The 26,239-nt window shown below is 37.1% G+C and overlaps 2 protein-coding genes and 1 long non-coding RNA gene across 4 annotated transcripts; 1 reads left to right on the forward strand and 2 right to left on the reverse strand.

Moving 5' to 3' along the window:
• The first annotated feature begins 652 nt into the window (after positions 1-652).
• Positions 653-5,688, forward strand: LOC122062530. The gene is made up of 2 exons (XM_042626172.1): positions 653-1,185; positions 5,625-5,688. The coding sequence occupies exons 1-2, from the start codon at positions 811-813 to the stop codon at positions 5,670-5,672; spliced, it is 423 nt and encodes a 140-aa protein (XP_042482106.1). The 5' UTR covers positions 653-810; the 3' UTR covers positions 5,673-5,688.
• A 7,043-nt stretch (positions 5,689-12,731) lies between these two features.
• LOC122062528 lies at positions 12,732-14,760 on the reverse strand. The gene is made up of 2 exons (XR_006135000.1): positions 14,670-14,760; positions 12,732-12,987 (listed from the first exon to the last, which is right to left on the reverse strand). It is a non-coding gene; the product is annotated as an uncharacterized LOC122062528 (long non-coding RNA).
• A 2,609-nt stretch (positions 14,761-17,369) lies between these two features.
• On the reverse strand, positions 17,370-19,710 carry LOC122062536 (probable caffeoyl-CoA O-methyltransferase At4g26220). 2 transcript variants are annotated; one of them, XM_042626175.1, is made up of 5 exons: positions 19,379-19,710; positions 19,208-19,287; positions 18,431-18,575; positions 18,056-18,196; positions 17,370-17,943 (listed from the first exon to the last, which is right to left on the reverse strand). In XM_042626175.1, the coding sequence occupies exons 1-5, from the start codon at positions 19,451-19,453 to the stop codon at positions 17,653-17,655; spliced, it is 732 nt and encodes a 243-aa protein (XP_042482109.1). In that variant the 5' UTR covers positions 19,454-19,710; the 3' UTR covers positions 17,370-17,652. The 2 variants fall into 2 exon arrangements, with proteins under 2 accessions (XP_042482109.1, XP_042482110.1); XM_042626176.1 differs by having other exon boundaries at positions 18,059-18,196; positions 19,379-19,709.
• Between the last annotated feature and the right edge of the window lie 6,529 nt (positions 19,711-26,239).

Below are 26,239 nucleotides of genomic sequence, written 5' to 3' on the forward strand. Positions count from 1 at the left end.
TGTGGGATTCAACCTAAAATATGGGATTCACTTAGCACATAAGGACCTCAAACTCACATCTTCAAGTTTCCAAAAATACTTTATATATTTCAGGGTTAGATCCGTTATTGGGCTTTTAAATCAATTTTCTTTATTTATTTATGGAGAAAGTTTTTTGACACCAACAGTTGAAGGGTTCATCAGAAATCTAAGGTTATTACTCCTTATACTAATTGAAGGTCCAAAATACACTTTTCTATTTTCTTGACACCCATCCCATAACAATGATGGACATCCTTATGTTAAAACATATTTAATGAAATTATTATTGATTATTACTGGTCCTCACCTTAAAAAAAAAAACTCAACTCAACTCTATAGGCCCAATGTGTTTTTAACCTAACTGGGCCTTCATAACGCATTTATATTATTTTTGATACAAATAACAATCGATATTTGACCGACAGTAAAAGGCAATATCACGGTAACTTATTTTTTCACTTTGTCCACTCAATATGGACTGAGCCTTGGCATGTGATTCAACCAAAAAAAAAAAAAAAAAAAATCCTTGACATTTGAGGATCCATTCACAAAATTTGGACCTATTTAATGTAAAATATATTATATCATGCATTAGAAGCCCATTCCCTTTTAATAAGCACTTATAAGTTAAAAAAACACCCTTTTCTCGTAAGGATGAAATATAGGGATGGATAAGATTAGTATAGCTACAAGGCATGAACAGGCGAATTGGAGATTAGAGATGATCATTCGATTCTTTGTCTGTGTTGGTAGAGAATCATTAATGAATAGCTGAGAATTGTCTATTCCATGGAGGAAACAAATTGGGAGCAGAGACTCCAAGCACTTACCCATGTTCTGATAAACCCCACAACTAACCCATCTCTCCATTCTCAGTTATTAATCTCTACGCAGATCCCCTGCTACCTCAATTGGGGTTACCCACCTGTTCTCTGCAATAAAGACCAACAGAGCAATGCTTTCCCTTCTCTGCATCTCAAATGGGGTTTCTCTCTTTTCCTTAAAAGGGTGTCCAGATTAGGTGCCCCTGAAACATCTTGGAGGTCTAAATGCCCTTTTCAGCAGCCACCGCCATTAATACTAGCTAAAGGTGTTGAAGAAGCGCAGTGGGGAGATGAACATAGGAGAGATTATTTGAGGAAGAGATCGAGAAGGAAACGTCTCGTGAGTGGCATTAATCCTTTAATTCCTATCCTGGTTCCAAATATCTTGTTGCTTACTCTTTTGTTTTGGAATCCCTTTCCCGAAGACAAACCCTAAAATTTCTTTACTGCTTTTGATTTTCTCCTCTTTCCGCTTTTTAGATATGTTATCTATTGTTTCACACTGTAAATTGGAAATGATTGGATACAAAACAACTATGCATTTAATCGATGTAACCAGAACAATGACGAAGATAGCACTAAGCCAATGTCCATCTAGAGTTTGGATTAGTATTTTTAGATAACTTCGACACTAGAATTAGGGCATAGATAATCAATTACAGGGAAGAGATCAAACAACATTTACAGAGTCAGATAGAGCTCCACTAGTCTTTTTGTGTTGCAGGTTGCAGCTCCTGAGCCCCGGACAAAAGAGGAGGATTGGTGGGTTAAAAAACTTTGAGCATAGACCTTAGGCAAATTTGTATAAAAAAGAAGACTGTTAAGTTATGAAGTACATAAATATATTGTCTATCCATCTTCTTAATACAAAACGAAGCAAATTTATATAAGCAAGACTGAGTGTTAAAGAGGAATGAAAAGAGCTCCAAGGCCATGGATGTAGTTCCAGTTGAGGCATCCAATTGATCATATTCATAGAGTTAGTCCATATTTCTACTCTCTGTCTTCCCCATTGATAGTGCACCATAGACTCGTTTTTTGTTCCCTTGAGCCTTGGCTTCTCGGCGGTTGGGCTGAATCTGTGAGACCAAAATTTGTATGGGCAAAGGAAATTTGTTGGTTAGATATAATAGCAGTTGCCCACTTGCCTTCTTTTGTAGTGTGATTGAAACTCCCATCGGAAATGATTATCGACAGGTCTGAGGAGGGGATACTGTAATACAAGTAAAAGGAAGGGAGAGGTTGGGGATCATGGTAAGGAACTGGTTCGGGTTGGATGGGGAGGAGGGATAGGTCCCTCTCCCATCAATTAGTGAGTTTTAAAAGTCCTGGTGGGTTAAGAACAATATTTGGAAGATGTGGTTCTTCCCCGAAGTGCCATAGGAAGTATGCGGTGATGGAGGCAACACTAAGAATGAAAGATTTGCCATTTTGTGTGAGACTTGGCCTAGTAATCACATTTGCAATTAGAGAAAATAGATCTGAGCCTTGAATATTTTCAGTACGAAGTCCAAGCATACTAGTGGCGCAAAATCTTTTGGAGAAGCTACAAGATATGAAGAGGTACTAGTCTGATTTTGGAGCAGAGTTACAAAATCTTGAGCATTCATCAATGTGAATGAATGTAAGGCCATAGTTTGGAAAGAGTTGGGATTCCTCCTTTTAAAAGTTTCCATGTAAAGTGTTTGAATTACAAGGCCCCAGATTGTTTTCCAAACGTTACAAGAAGATGGGTTGTTGTGGGAGGAGTGGGAAGTGAGGAAGGAAGCCGCTGCCTTGGTAGAAAACTTCTCAGGTTTTGTATAAGGAGTGAAGAGAAGATCTTCATGGGGATTGATGCTTAAAGGTATGGTTGAGATGGAATTTGTAATGTGTCTAGGGAAGATAGTATGGATCAAAGAATTATTCCATTCCCTATTGATGTGGAGGTCCTTCACTGTGTGGATGGGAAAAATAGTATCATGTTCCTATAGCTTCCTTGTTTAGCTGGGATAAGACAGTGTTGAATTATTAAGTCATTTAAACAAAAAATTGCAATGGAAAGTGATGTTTTGGAAACTCTCAAGATAAATCCGAGTCATCAATTTTTATGGGTATATTTTGTTTTATTTTATTTAAAGCATCAGTTGCCACTTAGAGTTGGGAGAGTGCACAATAATGTCTAGAGTACTGCTACACATGCATGGATATACACGGAATTTGTGAGAAAATAAAAGTCGGTATATTCCTTTAAAGCTTAAGGGAAATTTCTATGGGACAATTGTCCAGCTATTATGTATGGGGCAGAATGTTTGGTAATTGAGAAGTGTCATATAGATAAGCAAAATGTAGTAGAGATGAGGATGTTGAGATGGATGTGCGGGAAAACTAAGAAGGATGAAGTAAGGAATGACCATATTAGAGCTGATTTGGAGTTTCCCCGATTCATGATAAGCTCTGAGAAAGTCGTTTGAGGTGGCATGGCCACCAGTAAGGAGTGATCTGATTCAGATCCAAGGAACTAAAAGAGCTAGGGACAGGTCTAAAATGACCACAAGAAAAATAGTGAGGAAAGACATGCATAGATTATGTCTTGTCTCAAATGTCTTTTTATTATTATAATTATTATTTTTGATAAAAGGGGTGTATTTCATTGAATTAGACCCTCCTAAAATTTGACACGTGTCTAATCTAGACCATATCCTCTCTATCCAATTGTTAGAATGGATATATCGTCTCTCGACATGACAAAATAGATGCCTTGTGATAGTTGGGAAAATAGCATTCTCTTGTGACAATAATTAGTAATAATTAATAGTGTACAAAGAAAGATTGAAAAATTCTTTCACTCCCCTATACTTACCCGACATGTACTCGAACTTCCTTTTTTTATTCTCCTGAAAAAGTAAACTTTTACCTCTCCTTCTCCCCTGGTACTTTAAAATACTCAAATTATACCTCATTTTGCCATGTTAACCAGTTGGTCCCATTTTTTATTAACTGCAGTTAAACAAACTGCAGATCTGCTGCGAAGCCTCCCTTGCCGCTGCACCCCCTCACCTTGCCCTGCCCCAAGAGAAATAAAAAGGTTGAAGTCTATTTGTTAATCCTTCGTCATTGTCAGTGAAGTATGTCTGAAAATACATAGCTTCATCATATGTATACAGAGCATCCATGAAAGTATAATAACCTTGATTTTACAATTAACCCATTGCCCTGGCACCCATTTACCATCACTAACCTGGGAATAATGTTTATCAGTGTATCCAAAATGGGTATGAAAGTTGAGAATAGAGTAGCACAATAGTGATACACCTTAAAACCATGCATAAGTCCATATTTATTTCATAGAATTGGGCCTTCTGGAGCTCATACATGTATTTAAACAGGGCAAGGATCTGAAGGTGATGGGATCCTTGTACCATTTACATATATGTACTAATATATGGAAACAATTTAGAGACATCTATTTGTTTGTTATGAAAACTAAGGTGTAGATAACTATTGGGTTTGCTTATAAGACAAGAATTTCACATTGTAGTTATCAACATTATAATTTCAGTATGTGTACAGAGGTCAATACAACTGTCCCGCAAGAGTTTGATGGGATGATCATATTCCAAAAAACCATGAAGAGAAGAATTTTCATAATCCATATATTTTCAACTCAGAGGAAGCAATTTAGTGGAAGGATGAGTTCAATCTTTGATATACAATGTTCTCCTTCGGTTTGGTAGATAAAAGAATAAACATGTGCAATCCACAACCACCCCAAACTAATTGGAAGATGTTCCTGCTAGCACACCTACACCAATCAGATTGCCACTCGGATTCCTCAGTATCACTTCTTGGCATTTATATCACCTACCTTCAATGACAACAAACATTATCCAAAGTGAGAACACAATTCAGAGTTTCATTTACAGAAACAGAAAGAAATCATAAAAATTACTCAAACATCTATCCGACAATTACATGTCATCAAAATATCCCAGAGATTTTCAGTTATTATATATCCTCCACAAATTAAATTGCATTTGAATTTTCAAAGACCAAAAAAAAAAAAAAAAAGAGATAGGTATGGAATCTCCAAGTAGGATATTGTAGGTTTATAGAAGTTTCTTTGCATCATTCAAGTAATTACACATCCTTAGCAAACTCAATTGCAGTTGATTTGTCAGGGCCAATGATTTAAAACTAAATGGTATAAAATCTCCAATTAGAATTTTCATGGCAACTAATATAAAGGAAGAAACTTTTAGTGGAGAAATTTTCTGAAACTTTCTTGCTGAGAACATATAGATTAGAATCCTAAATACTCATTGCCTCTTTTTTCCCCTTTAATTCCTTTTGGCAATAATCTGATAATAATTTGTTGCATCATTTTTCTTTTCTGATAAGATCAGTTACATTATTCATGTAAAAGGCTTGCAATACATGATGGATGGCTTAGCCAATCAAAAAGTTACTTTCCTGTCCCACACACACAACTCTACCTTAAAGATCATATTACAAGAGTGAACTTCCAACTCCATCACTTTTGTTGCATACACAATTAAGCACTTCTCAAAAGAGAACCCAACGATCCTTATCCCCAAGAATAATTTCTCCTCCAGGAAGAGAGGAGAGATGAGAAGCCTCAGGCGACAGTCCTTCTACAAGCTCTTGTAGAAGCCAAACAACAAGAACGGCTTAAATTTTTCTCTATTAAGAACAGGATAACCTCACCTCCTATTGGTCCTATTGGACAAGCAGATGTTTTGGCTTAATTTGACTATTTCTATAATTTCTCCAATGCAGGCTCTGATATGGTCATCAGTGACTGACTGCTCCAAAAACCCATCTTAGCTATGAGGGAAAGAACTCAAAAATTACCAAGATTACTAAGAAATGCCAGTCAATTAACATAGAGACGTCTAAGAAAATGCTCCAACAATTTGTACAGATGCTTTAAAATTGAAGACAAAGACGTTGGCACCTCATCCAAATAAATGGAGATAGAGAAGGCCCTTGTAACAATGTCAAGAAAGGACCAGTCTCTTAACACTTTATGGCCCTTACAAAAATAGCAAAACTGAAAGAAAAAAGGAACTAGTGTAGCCAGTGGACCCTGCTACTCTTTTTCGAGTTTGTGTACAAAGAAAGGAAGCAATCCACTGGTCAATGTTAACAAACTTCATAGGATTCTTCAGTAAAATAATCAGAAACGAAGAACCAGAAAAATAATAGCCATAGATTAGCAAAACAAATATCATCTACTCTACAACTACAAAGAAGTTTATATCTGAAAGGAGATTAATAACACAAAAAGAACCCATTAACAGAGAATAAAGCAGAAAATTAAGCTAAAACCAAGAGTCGATGAGAAAGAGATGGTACCTTTAATGAGAGAGAGAGAGAGAGAGTATATGTTGGAAAAAATTTTAATGGGGGGAGACGAGAGAGAATGGAAGGGGAAAAGCGGATCATAAGACGAACCATCTTAGGGTTTTGGACTCTTATCAAATATTGATTACATTTTGATTCAAATGGAACAAAATGAAGAAGGAAATCGAACCTGATATTTATAGCTTCGAGTGAGAATCAATGCAGTACCACAAGCGAGGTTGAGAATCTTCTCTCCGTCGGATTTGAGCTTCCGAACTTCTTCTACTGAGGAAGAGAACAAACAACATAGTTACAAGTAAACCAGCAAGGTGGGTTCCTTCGTTTTGCCTCTGAGCTTCAGAGAAAGCTAGTTAGGAGCAAGAGACGATAGGGTTTTGCCTTTCTAGTGAGAGTCGCGAGCAAGGTGAGAGAAACATGAGAGTCGGGTTTTAATTTTTCTTCACTTTTTTGTCGGGAAATAAAAAAAAAAGGAAATTTTAATATATAATTGAAAAAAAATTTCACATGTAAAATATATTTCCCTTGCAATTAAACATTTAAACTTATTTTTACTTGGAAAAAAATTTCACTTTACGTCAAAAATTTGCATTCCGCTTGCAACCAAAGAAAGCCTTAACTTTGTATGCTGCTTAAAAGTTTTTGTCCGTATTCAGCACAATTTGCAGCTTAACATATTTCACATCAATTTCCGCATTGAATTTTGTACGCACTTAACTCGGAACATAAACATTAGTGATGAGATCTGGGCTCCTTTCAAGCAATAGGACCTTACATTTTGGAGGTCGTCTTGAATCTCAGAAATTGCAAGCCTTACTTTAGATTGTACTGTTTCATATATTCTATCAGTGAATAGGATGGATGGGAGAGGTAAGGGGGCTGCAGAGGTAGGGGATGGATCGAAGCATTCTATGGATGAGGAAGAAAAAAACTGTGGGTCTCACACTGTTAATAAAATGGAAATAAATAACAATGGTAGTTTAGGAGTTTAAAAAAAAAAATGTGACCAACCGGTTAACATGGGAAAAGGAGAGGTTATCTTGGGTATTTTAAAGTATTAGGAAGAAGGAGAGGTAGACATTTATGTTTTTTGAGTGAAAATCAGGAAAGAAAGTTTTAGTATGGGAGTTTGAGTAAATTTAGGGTACTTATAGGGGAGAGAAAAATTTTCTTAGAAAATATTAATTTTCGATTCTTGAGAGAGGAAATGTTCGCAATTTGGGAAGGGGAATGGGAACTTTTTTCTTTTTTCGGGTTATGGAGGAGGCAATGGTTTTGTTTCCAATGGATTTCCCACATAAGCAAGCCTTTCTGTGTGGCCCTGTATCTGTTGTAGGTTGGCTAAGCTTAAATTTTGTGGCAACTAGGCCCACTGTCCTCCATCTTAGTGAAAATCGTCTGTAGCCACTGCACTGATGCAGTGAGCATCGGGTGGCTTGGAGCCCCTTGGGGCATGTGCTTAGATGTTCTCAGATGTTTAATATTCACTGCATCTCATCGCTCGTTGGAGAAGATGTGGACTCCCTCCATCCACATCAAAATTAAGTTCCAGCAGAGTTGTTTTTGCTAGTAAAACAGCAATCTCAGACTTCTTAAAATTTAAGGTTTTTTTATTTTTTATTTTTTATTTTTATTTTTTTGAAAAATGGATGAAAGTAATGCATGGCTAGTCAATATGTACTTGTTTAAATTCTAATTAAATCGGGTGAAATGATTGAGTTTTTTAGGAGGAAAAATGGATTATATATATAAGAAATTTACATATACTTCCCCTGAGGTAGATCCAATTACATCCACCCTTCTCGTGTTTCAATAATTACAAATCAATCCAGCACACTAACACTATGAGTGATAGGGGTGTAAGTTTGGCCCTAAGGGCTGGAACCCATCCTACCCCTCCCTGAGCCCCAATCTTGTCTAACCTGATTATAAGGGTCAACCCTCGCATAGTCCAACCGGGCTTAGGTTGAGACCTAGGCCCAGCCCGGCACGGTCCAACCTATGTAGTGTTCCCATTTTCCTAGGCCCACATTATGTGTTGCACAAGCATTACATAAGCTGTTTGTATGACTTCAACTCACATCATGTGTTACACAAGCCACATACTCTTATCTATTGAGCCAAATGACCAAATGGCCAAATTGTTTCTCTCCTATTCTTTATATAGGTTGTCTTTGTGTCTCTAGTAAAGTATTGATATGAACTTTAGATACAATATTAATCATGAAGAATTGTACCAAAATTTGGCCTATTTAGTTTCTGGGAGATGTGGTGATGCCAGGCGATTAAAAGGTCTATTTTATAACCAAATTGACAACCTTGCTTGCTGCAAATTTATGGATCAGGAGTGGACAAGCGCTAGCCATAGTCTTAACATCTCCCCTAGTAAGTATAGGCTTAACATTTATGACCCTTTGTAGGAAAAAAAAAAAAAAATACAGGACTAGCCAGGGTCAACCTGGCCCAACCCGAGCCAACCTTGAGCCTTGCAGGGTTGGGCCTGAGTGTGAACCCGATAGGGTTGGGTTGTTTGAAATGTTTATATGCTTATAAAAGCTCAGTTAAGAGATACACAACCTACCAAATCGTCAGAGAAGAAGAGACGATTAGATGTAAACTTTCTTTTCCGGAGAAGACGAAGATGTCTTTAGTTCATTAGAAGGTTGAATAGAACAAAGAAGGGTATTGTGGGCATCAAACAAATATGGCATGACTTAATAGATCAAACCACAAAACTCACTCACAATGTTATGTGTACTAGGTTGATCTATAATTTTTGAAACATTAGGGCAATAAATGTAATTGGGTCAAACCTCAGTGGAGGTTTATGTAAATTTCCCTATATAAAATGATTGAAACAACCAAATAATCCTTCCACATGGGTGTGAGGAACTGGGCCCTTGATGGGGGAAATCATCGATCTCTCTATTGAATATGAGTCACCACTTAGATTAGGGTTTATAACTCATATGATTGAAATTGAATTTGAAATGAATCCATCTAACTATCTAACCATTTTTTAGGGTTCATGTTAGGTTGCGGTCAAAGGAAGGGGTTAGGCACCTCGGTCCACTCGGTAAAAATCAGACTCTACCCTAGGTCTGATACACAATTTTTTGTTTGGACCGTTTAAGTTTAGAGCAAATACAAGCATTTTAATTCACACACGCATTGAAAATGTAACATGACCGAAAAGGGAAAGAGATGGGTTCAAATCCACATACTTGTATCCGGCTGTTCTTCATGGTTAGTATATGGAATGTAAAGCAAGCATGCTGGATAATGGAAAATAATGACGAAGCTAGCCTAGTATTCATGGAGCATGGTGTAAATGGAATTGAACATAGGGTTAGGGGTCATTTGCATACAATCAATATTGAACATATGAATCATATAAATACAACATAACAAAGTTAATGAAAAAAAAAAAAAAAAAATTGAATGATTGAAGATGTATTGAACAAATATACTAAAAAGAAGGAACAACAACGAGAAAACATTCGGTAGAAAATTGAAAATTTTGTTAAAATTAGGTTCGGTAGAGTACACCATGTAAAACAATTTTGAAAGAGGAATGTTGTGCAAAAGACCTCGGAAAAAAGTATTTAGCAGGCCTACAATCCGAGATTCTTTGAAGGAAAATCTCAGGTTAGCACTGGTCAGAAAGGTATAAAACCGGTAAAAATAGCAAATAAAATTAAAAAATTATTAAAATTGTATAGTAACTAGATTACAACATAAATAAAATTTTGAAGAAGGAATCTTTGTGAAATCCCTATTGAAAGGAATATAACTTGATGCACTTCACTACTACCCTACTTCGGACAACAATGAGTTGTGCTTAGTAAAAATATGGTAAACGAGAGCGTAAAACTCAGAATGAAGATATATAAAAAGGAAAATGTAGAAGACTTACTCCTCTACAAATTTCGTGAAGGTTGCTACTTGGTTGGAAGGGTGTGTATTCAGGTATGATCAGTGCAAGCTCAAAATGGTGCAAAGTTCAGTAGCAGTTCCTTACAATTCCAGTGTGTGAATCTTGGCAGCTTTGACTGAGGGTATCCAATATGTATACGTATGTCTGCAGAGAATATGTGGTACGCATGTTCGGATCCCCAAAACGTGGGAGGAGTAATATATTTATAGTTGAGAGGTTCCTTAGTCACCAAGGAAGGTATAAGATTGCTTCTATGTAAGGGTCTGATCTCCTTCCTTGCTAAGAGAGAGATTTGGGTCTATTTATGGGAATTGTATATTCCCATGGGGTGTGGACAATTAACACATTTGTCATATGTGTATCTACAGTCTTCTAGGTGTCCTAGGGTCATAGAGTGTGTCTAGATACACCCCTTGGGTGTCAACGTAAGAGATTTGCTCGTGATTTAATTTGGTAGAATTAAACAATCCCTACAAAATCATAGACACCTGTAGAATTGGTATTTTGGCCGACATGGTTGGGATCTGGTCAACATCGGCCTATGTGTTGATACTGTTGGTCATAATGCATTCGACGTCAACTCTGAGTCTATTCAACTTTGGGTCACGTTAACTTAGGGAGTTTTGGTCCAATTGGATTTTTTCTCAATTTGGAATCGATATGTGGTCTGCTGGGTGGTCTTGGTCAATTCTAAGCATATCAAAGCCATTAACCATATTTGAAAATATTTTTGTTAATTTTAACATTCCTATGCCAGCATGGAAGCAAAAGTATACTACTACCTAGGTGCGAGATAAAGCTTCGACCGTTAATACATGAACCATCCATGCCTTAAGGGGCTCACATCTCATCATTGCACAACCCTTATAGGGGTAACAAAATGTGGTGTCTACAGAATGCCTCTCTTTAACTAAGGATGTGAAACAATTAAAAGTCAAAGAAGTGATTTCTAGACAGACACTTCGTTGGGTGAGAAAAACTTTTTGGTATCGTGCTCAAGGGTACTGATGTAAACACATGGTAAAAATATCAAAAACGAGATGGTATCGGTAAAACATCATCGAAATCAAAACCAAATAGGGTTTAAAACATATTGGGTGTTATTGAAAACCAAGAGATATTGAGGATAAAAGGTAAAAAATACTAGTGGTAGTTGTACTGGCTTCTCTTCTTCTTTTCTATTTTTTCTCTTTCTTCTTCAAACTTGCGTACAACCATCTTGGCCGACCTCCTTTTAGTGATGAGTAAGAGAGAGAAAATCTTCTAAAAAAAAACTCAACAAAATGGCAGCTAAGAGGTTGGAACTTGAGACCTCCTAATAAGCAAGGGATTTTGCACACCACAACTCACTAACTGTGCTAGGTAGTTGTTGTTACCAAAAACGAATCTTCAATCACTTAAGGATGTGGTCCATCGATTTTTGTTGACATTTGAAATATTCCTTATACCCTTGGGATAACTGCAGATGGGCTGATTTTGCATCTCAGTTCAGTTCTAATCCATTATTCTTTTTATTCTTTTTCTAGCCCGAAAAGAATAATCACTTGTATAGTTGTCTATAGAGATCAAGGAGAGTCTCTAATCCTTCATCGAATTTTGAATACAACCCCTATTGAAGAAGAAACATGGCTACATAACAATATATTTCACACTAGATGCACCTCTCATGGAAAAGTGTGTATTGTCATCATTGATGGAGGAAGTTGTGAAAATATTGTAGCTACAACAATGGTGGAGAAATTGTAACTCAAGACGGAGAAGCATCCATAACCTTACAAGCTTTCATGGCTTCGCAAAGGAAATGAGGTAAAAGTAGATAAAAGATGCCTTATTCAATTTTCCATTGGGAAAAAATGTAATGATGAAGTATGGTGTGATGTTGTTTCCATGGATGCTTATCATTTGCTTCTTGGGAGGCCTTGGCAATTTGATAGAAAAACTAAGCATGATGGGTTCAAGAATACTTACACTTTTAAGAAAGATGGAATTAAAGTCACTTTGGGTCCATCCAAAATAGAGAGAAATCCTAAACCTTCAAAAGGGGAGGGAAATAATTTACTCTCAAAATCTGAAGTTGATAAGGCCATAGAAGGTAGCTTATGCCCTTGTGGTGTTAGAAAAAAATGAAGCAAACTATGTCATCCCTTCTTAAGTGCAACCCCTTATTCAAGAGTTTAAGGATGTTGCTCCGGAAGAACTTCCATCCGGTCTTCCACCCATAAGTGATATTCAACATTGTATAGATTTTTTTTCAGGAGCTATCATTCCAAATATTGCAAAACCCTTAGGATTTCAAAATTTTGAATATTTTGAAAATTCCCATTGGTAGTTGTATCTACCAAGGCACCCTGGGTTTTGTAGTTGTTAAGGTTTGAAGAATTCCCGTCAGTAATTGTATTGGCTATAGAACCTTAGGTAGTAAAATTGTAGATGAAGCGTACTTGCATGATGTCTCTAATTGAATGCTTAAAATGTAAGTATGTTCGCTTACATTGCCATTGTTTGGGGTATTGAAATTGTGCATGCCCCAACGTTGCCTGGGTTGCTTAGAGTTGTTCATGTTGCCATTACTTGGGCTACTTAAATTGTAAACTAACAAGTTTATCCTCCATTAATTATATGACTGACACATACAATACTGTATCAAAAGAGCATAACATCTAAAAACAAGGCAATGACAATGGACAACACATATTCTGGATTATACGCACTATAAGCACAGTCATCGCTAGCACAATCCACATTGTGCTCCTCAGCCTCTGGATTCCACCAGTCTCCACCATACTCACCATAGAGTAGGAAGTGTCGCTGCTCAAAGGTAGACCGTACTTGCTTCATCATCTAAAAAGGGATATGCATGTGGTGTGAGCTTCACTAAGCTTAGTAAGGGATGGGGAACATGCAAACAAATACATATAGTCCATAATTTGGTGCATAATGTAGTTCATTTCATTATCCACCAAGCAAATAACTAAATCATTGGGTAAAAGGCAACTGCAACACATTAGGCAGTATCCCTGGCCCTGGAATCATTCATCGGTCACCCAATGATACAAACACTAGCTGCAAATAGAAGCACATGGTCCCAAAATTTGCCCTTGGTCGCCCAACAAACCCCCAATAACCTCTTCCTAGCACCCACAGTCTTGAAATCATCCATCGATCACCTGGGCTCGGTTTACCTCTTATACTAATCACATTGTATCATAGATGTAGCATTCTAGAAAGTCTCATCAGACCTATCACTATGGGTTGTCCAACACCTAACTCCTGTTGGTAAGGGGTCGTAGCACAAGGTAATTCATCCTAACCATATGTCGTTATATACATGACATTGCATAATGATATAATTAGTATGGCGAATACAGTACCAAAATCATCCATTAGCCACACCGCTACCCATTTCCAAGCCTAGTTCTACCAATATACAGTTTAGTATGACGAATACAATACCAAAATCATCCGTTGATCACTCGAAACCCATTTCCAATCTTAGCTTTAATATGTACACAATATGTATGGCGAATCACGATACCAGAATTTCCCTCGGCCACACTAGATTCCACCCATTCACACAACAACAATAGAAATTTTATATAAAAACATTCAAAATCAATCATAAATAAGCATACATGAGGTTATCATTTTAAGACAAGTGTATGAAGTTACATGCAACACTTCTACAAAGTAACACTCCTCAAAAGAAAGTCAGACCACCCACTCACCTAGTCCTAGAGACTTGGTGAAAATTTCCCATAAATGAATGCCCGAAGCAACCCCGCTAGACCTCACTGGAAGTGAATGTCTTTGGTCTAATCATATATGTGACACATTGTTCAAAAGTGTCCCTAAGGTCCCTAAGAAGTTCTCCAAGAAATCCAAGAAAAGAACTGGAAAACTATTCAATAGGATCCACCAATAGATGCCACCAGTAGATCATTGATCAACCGGTGGGATCAACCAGTGACCTAATCAATAGTTGGTCTTGAAATTCTTCCTCAAACAATGCACCGATAGATGTCATCAGTAGATGGTCACTCACATGCTTAATCTACCAGTGGCCAAAACAGAAGCTTGTCTTCTGTCGGATCATCCACTAGTAGATGTCTCAGTAGATAGGTGATCTACTAGTGTGATTTACCACTGGCAGTTCAGAAAGCAATCTTCACCTCTGAATTGAAACACCTCAATTCTTATGGCTGGATTTGGTTCTATGGGATTTATAGAGGGTTAATCCACCTTTTCATTAGGGTCTAGTTGATCATGATTCCACCGTGCAAAACGGAAGTTACGTCGATTCTTTGACCGAAACCCCAAACCCAAGCTTGAGTTGTGGGTGTCTCCGGAGCTTGGAAAACACCATTTGAAGCTCGGGAAGAGTGTGAGCAGGTGCAATGCACACTACACCAGCTGCCTATGGTCAATGGGGTTGAGGTGTACATTACCAACCCGGAAAAATTCCCAAACCTAGGTCTACCCAAACCCAAAATGAGGGAAATAGTGGCAAGAGTGAGCTCCCTTACCTGGGTAAGAGTTGGCAACCAAGGGGGAGTAGCTAAATGCTCCTCCTCTTACTTCTCCTTCTTTCTCTCCCTTCCACAATTTTAAGGTTGTAATAATGAGCTTCAAAAGCTCATTTTTCTATTTATAGGTCAGGCTCACTAGGGTCTGTTTACCTGCCTAGTGAGGTTCTGTTAAATGATTTAACGTAGTTTTCAGGCCACGATGGTCCACCATCTTGACCTCACAAGGTGTATGAAGGGAGTAGCTGGATCCCATGTTGTGTAGGGACAAGGGCAGAAGGGTTACTTTCTAAACAGTGTGTGTTCCCACAGTCAAATAATACAATTTGGGACAACAGATTCACCAGTGATCAACCGGTGGGATAACTGGTGACCTCATTTTTGCTGCTGTATAGAATTCCCTACAACTCCTTTGCCTAATCCTAAGTGGGTCTCCTAGGGGTTTTGTGCATTGCTATATGATGATGTCCTACTATGCATATAAGATATGAGCATGGTTATATGGTGAAGCCCTACTATGCATACAAGGTCTGAGGATGGGGTTTAGGTCACTTACCACCAAACCTTAGAAGGCCTATAACCCTTCTAGTTCTTTCTGCAACATCCGCACAAGTACGAGGGGTCATCCCGTCCCTCCAAATAGCAGACTGATTTTGTCCACAAATCACCAATACTAATGCTATCCTGTGTATCATCTATTATAAAAAATTCAAATTAGACTGAATTTAGGCTCGAGTGTAACAAAATGTCCTTCATTTTGACCGCACCATTGCCCATTCGATCTGCCTGATCAAAATAGGATACCAAATACAATAGCTTACTTCATTCTCTAAATTAATGCACATAGACTTTGGATTTTCAATCCACCCCCCTCTTGGGTTATATCTTGCTTCTTTATTATTATTTTCAATCCAATTTGACTACCCACTAGTCGTATTAGTAGTTGAGAGTTCAATTCAATTTGAACTGAAGTTGACTACATGACCTTCTAACAATCTTTTCAATGGGTCTATCTAAATTTGATAAATTACTTGTAATGATTCCCAAGAATTTATTTGAATAGTGATTCACAACCAATCATTTTAAATCGGTCCTTTCTCAATTTCATATGATATCCAACCAAACCCACCACATTAACTGGGTTTCGATCCCAAGTTTCTACCATTAACAGCTGAAGTCCTTACCACTTGGCTAAGGGTGGCTATTCAATCTCTTCACTACTAAATATTAGAATTTTTATTTTTATTTTTATTTTTATCTATTTTTATTTTTATTTTTATTTTTTTTATCCTTGTTATTCAAAATTGAATCGAAGGCATGAAAGTGATGAAAGAAAGGACATTAGGAAGCAAGTGAAGAGCCATAGCATCTCTCTCTCTCTACTACTAAAGGTACTTTCATGAGTTTGTCCATCTTTCCAACTACTTCCACCAATATTTTTATTTGATGCTACTTTGATTCAATGAGTCAGTAATCATTTCAATCGACATTTCCTCTAACCAATTTGAAGTCATTTTTTGGATTGGTGTAGACAGAGTATGATTTTCACACTACTTTTTGAGTTATTCTTCTGGGCGTTTAAAGACACAAGATGCCCTCCTACTTGGCCTATTCATATGCTTTAAATATGTTTCTACTCAATTTTAATGGATGCCATTAATCCCTTGATCTATAGTTTTTATTCCCAACTAGCACAATTATCTAACAACCAGTACCGTAGAGGTTTATGTGGCGATAATAATGAAGATGGACATCAGCTCACCAATTATATGGAATAAAAGAGCCAGGAGGGAATATTCATCTGCCACAAAATTGTGATCCACAGAAAGAGCAAATTTCAATATTTTTATTTTTAGGGAAAAAGGAGCTACCCATTATGTGTGTCTATGCCTAGACGCAGGCAGGCACAACCCACCCCATGCGCTGAAGATGGTTCCGTGCGGTCTCCCATTGGTCTACGTGCTAGCACAGTGGCTAGGCAAGTGGATAGCATTCTCTTGCCCTTATTTTTATATTTGACGTGAATACCGTATTTACTATTCTTTATATCTTCCAGAAAAGAAAAAAAATAAAAAATAAGACAACGAAATAGCATAGAAGAATGAAATGTACGAAGAGAGACTGAAGGAGTATGATGTTATGATCCTATATCGGTCATATTGGGGGGCTGGTCAATGAAAGGGATATGGTGTAGGTTAATATGGTCTTAAATTCCCTCACCTTATAAGCTGGTTTATGGGGTTAGGTTCTCCTAAGGTTTGTAACAGAGGTATCGGAGCAGCCAATCCTCGTCTGGAAGGTGTGACCTATGCCAGAGTGAAGCAGTTAAGAAAGGATTACCTATCGCCAGTGGAGTAGAGCCGCTTAGAAATGACTACCTGATCGGAGTGGGCCATCATGGACATTGATTCAGAAATGTGGGGGTATGTTACGATCATATGTAAACCATATGGAGGCTGATTCCACATTAGTTACAAAAGGGATTTGATGTGGATTAATATGATCTTGGCTTTCCTCACCTTATAAGTCGGTTTATAAGCTTGAGTTCTCCCAAAGTAAGTAACATATGTACCACAAAATTATGGTCTAGGATCATCTACATAGCAAAAGAACATTCAGATTTTTTTTTTTTTGGTAAAGTTAAGAAGAATGTATATTGTTTTGTGGTGTGAAGATTGTGGCTTAAAGCTCTGTAAATCAGAAGTACAGAGGATTTAAACATTTGTATTTGGTGATGAGAAGTACAAGAAATATATACTAAAAAGCCTTCTCTCCCTAATTCATATGCATTAAGAGTAGTACTTAATATCCAACGGTTACAACATTGGTAGCTAAGAGCAAGTTGGAGGTCTCCTATGCCATTCACTTCCTCTTATGATCAGACACTACCATGGAATTTAAAGTGAGAAGATGTGTAAAGCAAGAAGTTCAAATAGTAAATCAAACTTCTATTGTCACCATTCATAGCATCAAAGCATGAATATCAATAGAGACGTCTGCATATTGTGGCTCCATCACCAACTGGAATTTGAGATATTTGAATGCGAGGGTCACTTGAGAGTAACTTGTTAAACTCAATTATGTGTTCCCTGAGGTACTTTCTGTGCTCAGGGATGACAGACTCAGGCAAGGCAACTGTGCCTCCCCATAGTGTGTTGTCATAGATAATTATACCTCCAACCCTCACCAATTTCATTAACTTCTCATGATAGTTCTTGTAGTTATCCTTGTCTGCGTCTACATAGGCATAGTCAAATGAGTCTTCTTTGTCAGACTGCAGTAAGACCCAAAAACAGAAAACACATAAAAAATCAAGCTTTGGATATGAAAGACCAGTTAAGGGGAAAGTTAAGGTTTGAGGATAGTATGAATGTTATGATGTTTACTTCTTCTTCTTCTTCCAATAGTTTATTAAGAACTAGGAGAGCAGGAGCCTCGACGAAGTTGATCTTGTGTTCAACACCAGCTCTTTGAATTATTGGCAATCCTATCTCATATGCTTCTCGATCTATATCTATGGCTATGACCTGCAAGATTTTTGAGGATGCTCAAATCATGTAGGATGAGGAATTATATGCTGGAGTTCTATGCAAAAGACGGAAGTTATAATCCCACATTGGATGCGAGTAGCCTAATGTGAAGACTTATAAGTACTTAGGCACCCTCTCCTTAACTAATAGCTTTTAAGGATGAGTCAGTTATACCCATGTCCCTAACATTATATACATTTATAGTTTGAGAGAGAGAGAGAGAGAGAGGACTTTGCCATCGGCAGGGATGGAAAGAGCTGTGAGGAGGAGAGAGTATCCTGTGAAAACTCCAATCTCAATAGTCTTCTTTGCATCAACAAGCTTCAATAGTAAGCTAATCAAAAGCCCTGCATCAGGTGCAGTACCCATCAATCTCCTGCAGGACACGCGAGGAGACCAATTCAATTCATTATATGTTGTGTATATGCTGCAATGTCACAGTAAATTGGAATTTTCTGTTTCTGTAATTAGGTTTAAGAATGGGAGAGTAGTAAATTGTGCTTAGTTGGACATGAACCCCTTCATTTCATGTGTGTGTGTGTGTTTGTATGGAGATGAAGCAAATGAGAACCTACAACAATTTAGAAAAAATGGAAATCACATAACCCAAAGATTTAAATGTTTCAACAAGATTACCTACAATGGAGAATAGGTTACAGCCACTTGTCGTCATGCCTCTCAGATGATATAAAATGAAACATACATCTCGATTCAAATATTTAGTGAAACCCTACATAGGTACACTTTATGGAAATACCCATATAGCCCTCAAAAAGTTTCCGGCCATGGACTGCCAGTTCATCGAAGACCGTAGGAATGAAATTAATGTGTAACATGAGCCAATTCCTCTAGGCCTCGAGCCCTATGACCTCTTAATGGCCTATCAGAATCAACTGACTAGGAATACAAGACATCGACCCCCAACACGAGAAATTTTCCAAATAGGAGTCACCTTTTATTTGAGTAATACACTCAGTGGACAACCTTAGATTACTTAATTGATCTTACCTTGGATGATATGCTGTAGCGTCCCTTAACTCCTTGAGAGGCTCTGCTTCTCGTGGGTAGACACTAGTCTCCAATATATACTACAACAACAAGAAACATAATGGATTCAACAATGAAACAATGTAAAACAAAATATTAAGATCAGCCCAAAGGACATGGAAGAATGAATACCTGATATAACTCATCTGTCTGCAACAAACCCTTGTTGCTTTTATTACTTCCTCTTTTTTCAGGATCCTCTTCCATTATTTGTGTCAAGAGATTTAGCAAGGAACACTTCAAATCTTCTTCTCTTCACCTAAAATAATAATTGTTCACAAGGGTTACTTCCAAAAGGATGTATTGTTTTTGGGTTTTTGTCACAAGAGGAGATTGATATAAATAAATCTTCTGCTCTACAATCTAAGCTGTTGCTAGATTCTCTGTGTTCCCATGATTCCATTGTTAAGCATAGACAAGAGGTACACTGGGTGAGCATCTCATTCATTGGGAACAAATTCTCATTTGGTGAAGTTGCCTTGTGAATTTCCTGAAGGAAACACATTCTCTCTTGCTATAATCTTAGCCGAATCTGATGCTAGATGAGACACATCCCTTTATTTATTTATTTATTATTATTATTTTGATAAACAAAGCTTTACTGATTAGAACGTGTAGTACACATGGATTCCAAATTACATGCTTCAAAAAATCATGGAGTGGAAATAGGCCAAACAATCTCTATGTCAAAGACCAAGCCTTTAGTCAAACTGTTCCCCCTCCCCCACCTTTGGAATAAAAGGAAAAACGCATTTCTAAATTTGGATGCCCAAATGAGAAATATCCTGAATGATAAGAATCATTGTAATTGATGGGTCGATTTGCTTAGTTGAGGATAGAGATGAAGATTTTGTCGTCACTGTAACTGACGGATCATTGTATTTGTGTGAGGAACAATTGACACTTGACAGAGGCAAGTAAAGGGGTCAACTTCAAGCAATACTATTGTACATATCCCTAGGGGGTTGGTCCATTGGTGATTTGTAGTGGGTAAAACGCCTCAAGAAGTGTCTTACCTAGGTTTGAATCCTGTTGCCACCAACCTTGTCTTTCCGTAGAGATCCCATCCTCTTCCAAGTGAAAATGGCGTGTTGGCCCCAAAATGAATATTTCCGGGGAGGCCCTCTGTTATTCAAAAAAAATAATAATAATAATACTAGCTAATATTGTACATGATTCATAAATGAATGAGAAATTTCTAAATAATTAGAATGCTTAGTAGGCCGCATGGGCTCTAAAAGGCCAAGTCTGTGGCCCAGACTATTTAAGAACTGGGCCATCTAAAGCTATCCAATTCAGCAAACCAAATCGCTATTGATAAAAGCCACAGGATGACTTTGCCATTCATTTGGCTAAAACTGCGCCACCTCTCCGCTTATCACGCTACAAATTATGGTGTAGGGGCTGGGTTCGATGTTTTGTAATTTTGTGATTATTCCTAGGGAGTGCAACTGTGTTGCTGACTCTTTAGTTCGGAAGGCCTTATCAGATGCATGTACGACAGTTTAGCCGTCTTCCTCTCCGTGGTTGAGATGAGAGATCTTTATAACCTTTTTTCCACTAATCCCCCACGTTCTAATGAATAGTTTGGGTTCTCACAAAAAAAAAAAAATATGGTGTACTAAATAAAGAAAAAGAAATGGAATAGAAGATGTGAGTCTAGGGAATTTCCAGGTAGTGTGACCGATGCTGCTTCCCATATCAGGTAAAAGTGCAATTCTATAGCTGTAAAATTAGGAATAATGGCACCAAAGATACGTATCGAATGAGGATCTCTAAGGGGGGTGTTTGGTTCAGTAAATCTTTGGGATGACAGACTTTAGGATAATTCTTAATTTTTGGAGTTGTTTAGTTCCACTAGGATGACCATCATAAGTGAGCATCCTACTTCTCATGAATGACCATATTACAAAGGATGTGTTCCAAATCTGAGTTTACCTCAATACTTAAACTCAGGTTTGAGCAATTTTTTTACCACCTAGTATAAAAGGAGAAAGCGGAAATGCGTTATCTATGGAAGCCAATACCTCAACCAGTGAGAAACATGTACTAGCCTTAAGGCAACCAAACGATTTTTCAAAAAGAAACATAATTTAGAAGAATGTCTATCAAAAGATTGACATTCATATCCGATACATACACCATTTGATTTACCGAACTAAACACCCCCTAAATGATTCAGAGGATCTCTCTGTTTTAGAGGAAATCCTTGTGAATAGGCTAGCTCTTCTAAATTTGTATCCTCATTGACAATCCATCAAGACGCATGCTAGAAGGCAACGTATCAATTTTGCTGAAGTCTCGACTTCTGAATCTGATCTTCCTACTGGAAGTGTGTGGGTGGCTGCCCTTCCACAACCCCCCATGGGGCCATGGGTCTACTCTGTTGGCCTTGATTGGACAACAATACCTCTAATTTGAAGTTAAAACTTGATTTCTCTTTTATCATTTTACCCTCTGGCCATATTGATCCATCAATACGGTAGCAGCTAAGAAATCAGGATTGATCAAGGCCGATATCAGTCCAATTAGATCCGATTCCTCAAACCATGAGTGGAGGAGTATCAATGAAGGTGAGAGAAGATTGGTAAAGAAATGAAAATTTTTCTCTCTCTCCCTACTTACCCAATATTTACTTAAACATCTCTATTCAAAGTTTCTAATTTTGATTCAATCAATTTTGATTACTTTTACATTTATTTTCACTCTGATATTTCAAAATTTCTAAAGTACATGCCAAGGGGGTTGTTTAGCTGACAAAGATCAATAACTCAAAATTAAAGTCATAAATTCAACTTTCCTTGGGGCATAGAGCAGTAGCAACCAAGTAAGGTGGAGTGATTTGACTCTCACAGGCTTTGTTGTTTGGTATTTTTGTAGTTCTCTGAGAAGACATCCCCATGGGTAAAGAGTAGCCTGCTGAATAAGGCACCATGGAGCTAACTTTACTAACTGTTACATCTGCAGAATTAGATGCAATATTTTCTCTTTTTTCTTGACGTTTTTATTGCTAGGGGAATTAATGAGAAAAATAATATAAAATTTAAACTTAAAAATGAAACTTTTGTAATCATTATTCCATTTGATTATATCACTAACTCTAAATCATTCCATTTTATTTATTAATTTCATTTTGCAATGCAATTAAACCCCTTTTGTATAAAATGTAAGGGAAAAAGAATGGTATTGTGCTTGCAAAAGACATGCCCAAACACAGTAGTGTGGAAAGACTGTGTTGTCCCATCCTATAGGGCAATGAAAATGCTCTCACGCCCTGGCATATGCTTGCATTAACAGGTAACATTCTCTTGCCTTCGGTCTCCATTTCCTTGGCTGCTACCTCGGTAAAACTCACGGAAACATATCATGCATTAAGGATATCCATAAATAGGGTTTTATCTTTTCTTAGAAGAACCAATCAACACAATTTTCAGTTCAAAATTTCGAAGAAGTGTGATACTATGTATCAACCTATTCATCCTCTACTAGTAAAAGAAACAACTAATGGCTAATTTCTTGCAATTTCAGGAGATAAGATTGAACAACAAATAGAAGAACTTCCTCACAACTCAATCATACGATGGTGAGTGGCGGAGGTGAGGCCGTGAGGAGGTGGAGGAATACCCCCTGCACCTTATCCATATTATTATAGTAATCCCTATAAAATATCATAAATATACCTATTTGATAGGTTTCTCGTAATATCCTTCCTCCAATGTTTGAAACTGAATACCAGCACAGGAAGGGATCCCCCAAGGTTTCGTAAAGAAAAAAATCAATCTCTAGGACTAACAAAGTTGGTAAAGGACCTTCTCCTTAAGAAGCATGTGATTCTAAATTCGATTTTTTTTACCTCTTTGAGATCACTCACACAAGAATATTTAGTGCACTTTATTGCTTTCGATGAAAGTTCAACTTCAGTGTGATCCAATCCATATGATTGTAGGATCAATATAGACCCATGGATTAATCAGGCCAAATCATCGTTTAAAAAAAAAAAAAAGAAGCCAAAATATTATAAAGAAAAAGGTCATTTGATAGGTCAAACACATGGTTGAGAGACTATATATAGGGGGGAAATTATTATTAACAGTTATGGTTTTTTTTTTTTTTTTCTTGGGTGATGCAAAAGGTCTATTATGGTACTGACAAACAGAAGAGTTAAAAAAGTGCTAAAACTAAAACTGGATAAGACCTGATTTTAGTTATAAAAATAGCCTAACTCGGCTTGGCATTCATCTCAGTGCTACTATTAAAAAAGGGAAAAAAAATCTCAAAATGCTCAAGTGTCCAAGATTGTAGCTTGTTAAGAAAACCAGGAAGTGAATCTTTGGCTTTGGGGGGTTACCCCAAAGTGGGAAGGGTTTGGGGGGAAGAAGATAAAAAAATTGTTCCGTATTATGGAGATCCGGTATTAGTGAATGAAAGATTTGATTGATTATCAAAAGTCAAAATAATTGTAATAAATGGAAATCTTAGATTTTGAGTCTAGGGATGTAAACAGATAGTTAAAAATTTGAATTCGATTCACATATATATCCAAATCCAAATTTGAATAATTCAGAAAACAATTATCTGATCCAAATAAATAATCAACTATAGCTTATAATAATAATAATAATAATAAAAAACAAAAAACAAAATAACTAATGGATGATCTTGTGGGTTCTTGAAGTTTCGACAGATTTTACAGAATGAAGAAAAGAGCTAAAACAATTGAGAGACATGGATTGAGAGCAAATCGTGTTTGTCATATCCGTCGGGAAGAGAAAGATCCAAGTTACACAAGTTAAGAATATAAACATATAGTCAAAAATTTGAATCCAATTCACATCTATATTCATTTAGAGATAAATGTATTCGATCAAGTAATATCCAAATCCAATCCGTATTTGATCCGTTTACATCTCTGCAATTGTGTCCGGTTATACCAATTGGGTCCAACATCATTCCAAATTTTATTTCAATTGACCCAACCCATCATCTTCCCCTTCCAATCTCTGTCCTAGATTTGATTTATTGGCATTTTCAGTGCTTAGCATTGCTCTGTTTCAGATTGCTTCAATATGGCTTTTATTATGGAACCATCTGTCTGAATTGAGTCAGGGAAACCCTAGACCTAGGATAACTCAGCTGTTACCTACCGTGAAATGTAAACAATGCACCTTGATTAACCTGGACCCCTGGCCCTACCGAACACCCATTCTCTGATGATGACCATTTAGTACCATTGAAGCCATCCTCATAAAAAAACACTAAAACCCACATCCAATAATATCCAATTAATCCAAAAAATTTAGTGACATTCAATTGCTTCTCCTGTTTCTCTGTCCATTTAATTACTCAACCCCTTCCATGTAACAAGCAATCAAATCTGCATGTGATCCAACCACCCTAACTAATCCAATCTATCATCATCCTTGATTCTCATCCATTTCTTTCGGTCGCAGTAATTAAAGCCAGCCAAGTTATTGAGACTCTATAATTAATGTATTATATAAAGCATCACCACTGAATCAATGGTAGTGGATATATTTTAAACTGTAAGTTTGTAGGTAAGGAGTGTCAATCAATCCGGTTCACATATTGACAAGAGGCGAATCAAAATTGAATAGAAATTGATAAAAATCAGAATCGTTTGGTTTATAGTGCCGGATTTGGAATAACATGTTTAATTCTTCTCAATGAAAAAATATATTTAATTCTAATGCTAGTTCACATTCTATTATACATAATTTGAGAGCATGAACAAATAATTTTAGAATAACTAAAGCTTAATTACATTGTCAAAATATATTGCGGATTCTCTTACTCTACATTCTAACATTACAAAAGCCACATTAAAAATAAATTAATCACTTCGAAACACGAAACCAGCCTTTACTTGAACATAAGAAAGTACAGAAATTTGAGTCTATTTGATTCAGTTTTACCTGCTCCTATTCAATTTGCAATCATCAATTTTTCAGTGCAAATCAAAACTAAACCAAAAGGAGAACTATGAAATCAGAATCGAATCATTTTTCTGTGGTCCGGTTTAATCCCATTATAAACCACTGGTTACAATTCCGATCCCGATTCCTACCATTATTTGTAGGGCACCATGGGCAACATAGACAAGGACCAAGCAGTAGCTACCATTTATAACGGTCGCCATTGGCATCATCTTAAAGGACAATCAAGATTTGAAATTCAAACTTCCATTGAGGGATCAAATGGAGTGATTGAGAGAAACTAATTTGCTCACTTCACAATCGGTTTGTTTTACTGGATGCTGTCCACACAGAGTAAATTGAGTGAATGAGATATGTCATTTCAACTAACTCAACAGCAAATAAAGAGTGAACGGGACCTCCCTTAATTTCACTACAGCACTTTAGACAGCAAGAGAGATCAAAAGAAGAGCTTTTTAGCTAGACCAAAGAGGGCCACCTTTTGACTGACTATGGTACAAGTAGGAAAGGTAGGTGCCTCTCCATATATTGTCAAAGCATAAAGAGAGCACATGGTGCGTGCACTAAATGCCATTATTTGTATGTCCCACCCTCCACAATCCCCGCATAATTACACGCCCACCTTGTAGGTTTATTTTAATTTATTGGTCTTTGGGTTCCAACTCCCCCCTACCCCTTCTCTCTTTAGTTCACTCCACCCATTCTAATTTTGCCCATAATTTTTTTTTTTTAATCGAGCTTTCCTGAACCCATGGTGAACATGAATCTGTTCACCATGGGAATGCAAGTTCTTGGGTTCTAGGTCAATTACACATAGATTAGCTATTTACAGGTTTCGAGAAGTCATGGAGTGAAAAAAGGCCAAACAGTCTTACACGTAACGGAATCGGCCTATAAACATTCCCATATTTGATTTAACATAATGTGGGACAATTGGTGTCTATGAAATTTGTTAAGAAGTTTAACCAACCAAATTAATTACTAAAAATTCAATGATTAATTTGAATTATGGAGAATACTCATTTTCTTTGATGTTGAA

Source organism: Macadamia integrifolia, unplaced genomic scaffold (assembly GCF_013358625.1).
Source record: "Macadamia integrifolia cultivar HAES 741 unplaced genomic scaffold, SCU_Mint_v3 scaffold1063, whole genome shotgun sequence".
Lineage (NCBI taxonomy): Eukaryota > Viridiplantae > Streptophyta > Magnoliopsida > Proteales > Proteaceae > Macadamia > Macadamia integrifolia.

What these genes read in the sequence shown, in the direction of transcription:
- LOC122062530 (XM_042626172.1), top strand. Translation starts at nt 811, where the DNA reads ATGGAGGAAACAAATTGGGAGCAGAGACTCCAAGCACTTACCCATGTT. An exon ending in GATCGAGAAGGAAACGTCTC is followed by an intron (nt 1,186 to 5,624) that starts GTGAGTGGCATT and finishes TCTCCAATGCAG; the next exon opens with GCTCTGATATGGTCATCAGT.
- LOC122062536 (XM_042626175.1), bottom strand. Translation starts at nt 19,453, where the DNA reads ATGGAAGAGGATCCTGAAAAAAGAGGAAGTAATAAAAGCAACAAGGGT. An exon ending in GCTACAGCATATCATCCAAG is followed by an intron (nt 18,576 to 19,207) that starts GTAAGATCAATT and finishes CGTGTCCTGCAG; the next exon opens with GAGATTGATGGGTACTGCAC. An exon ending in TATTGGAAGAAGAAGAAGAA is followed by an intron (nt 17,944 to 18,055) that starts GTAAACATCATA and finishes GTCTTACTGCAG; the next exon opens with TCTGACAAAGAAGACTCATT.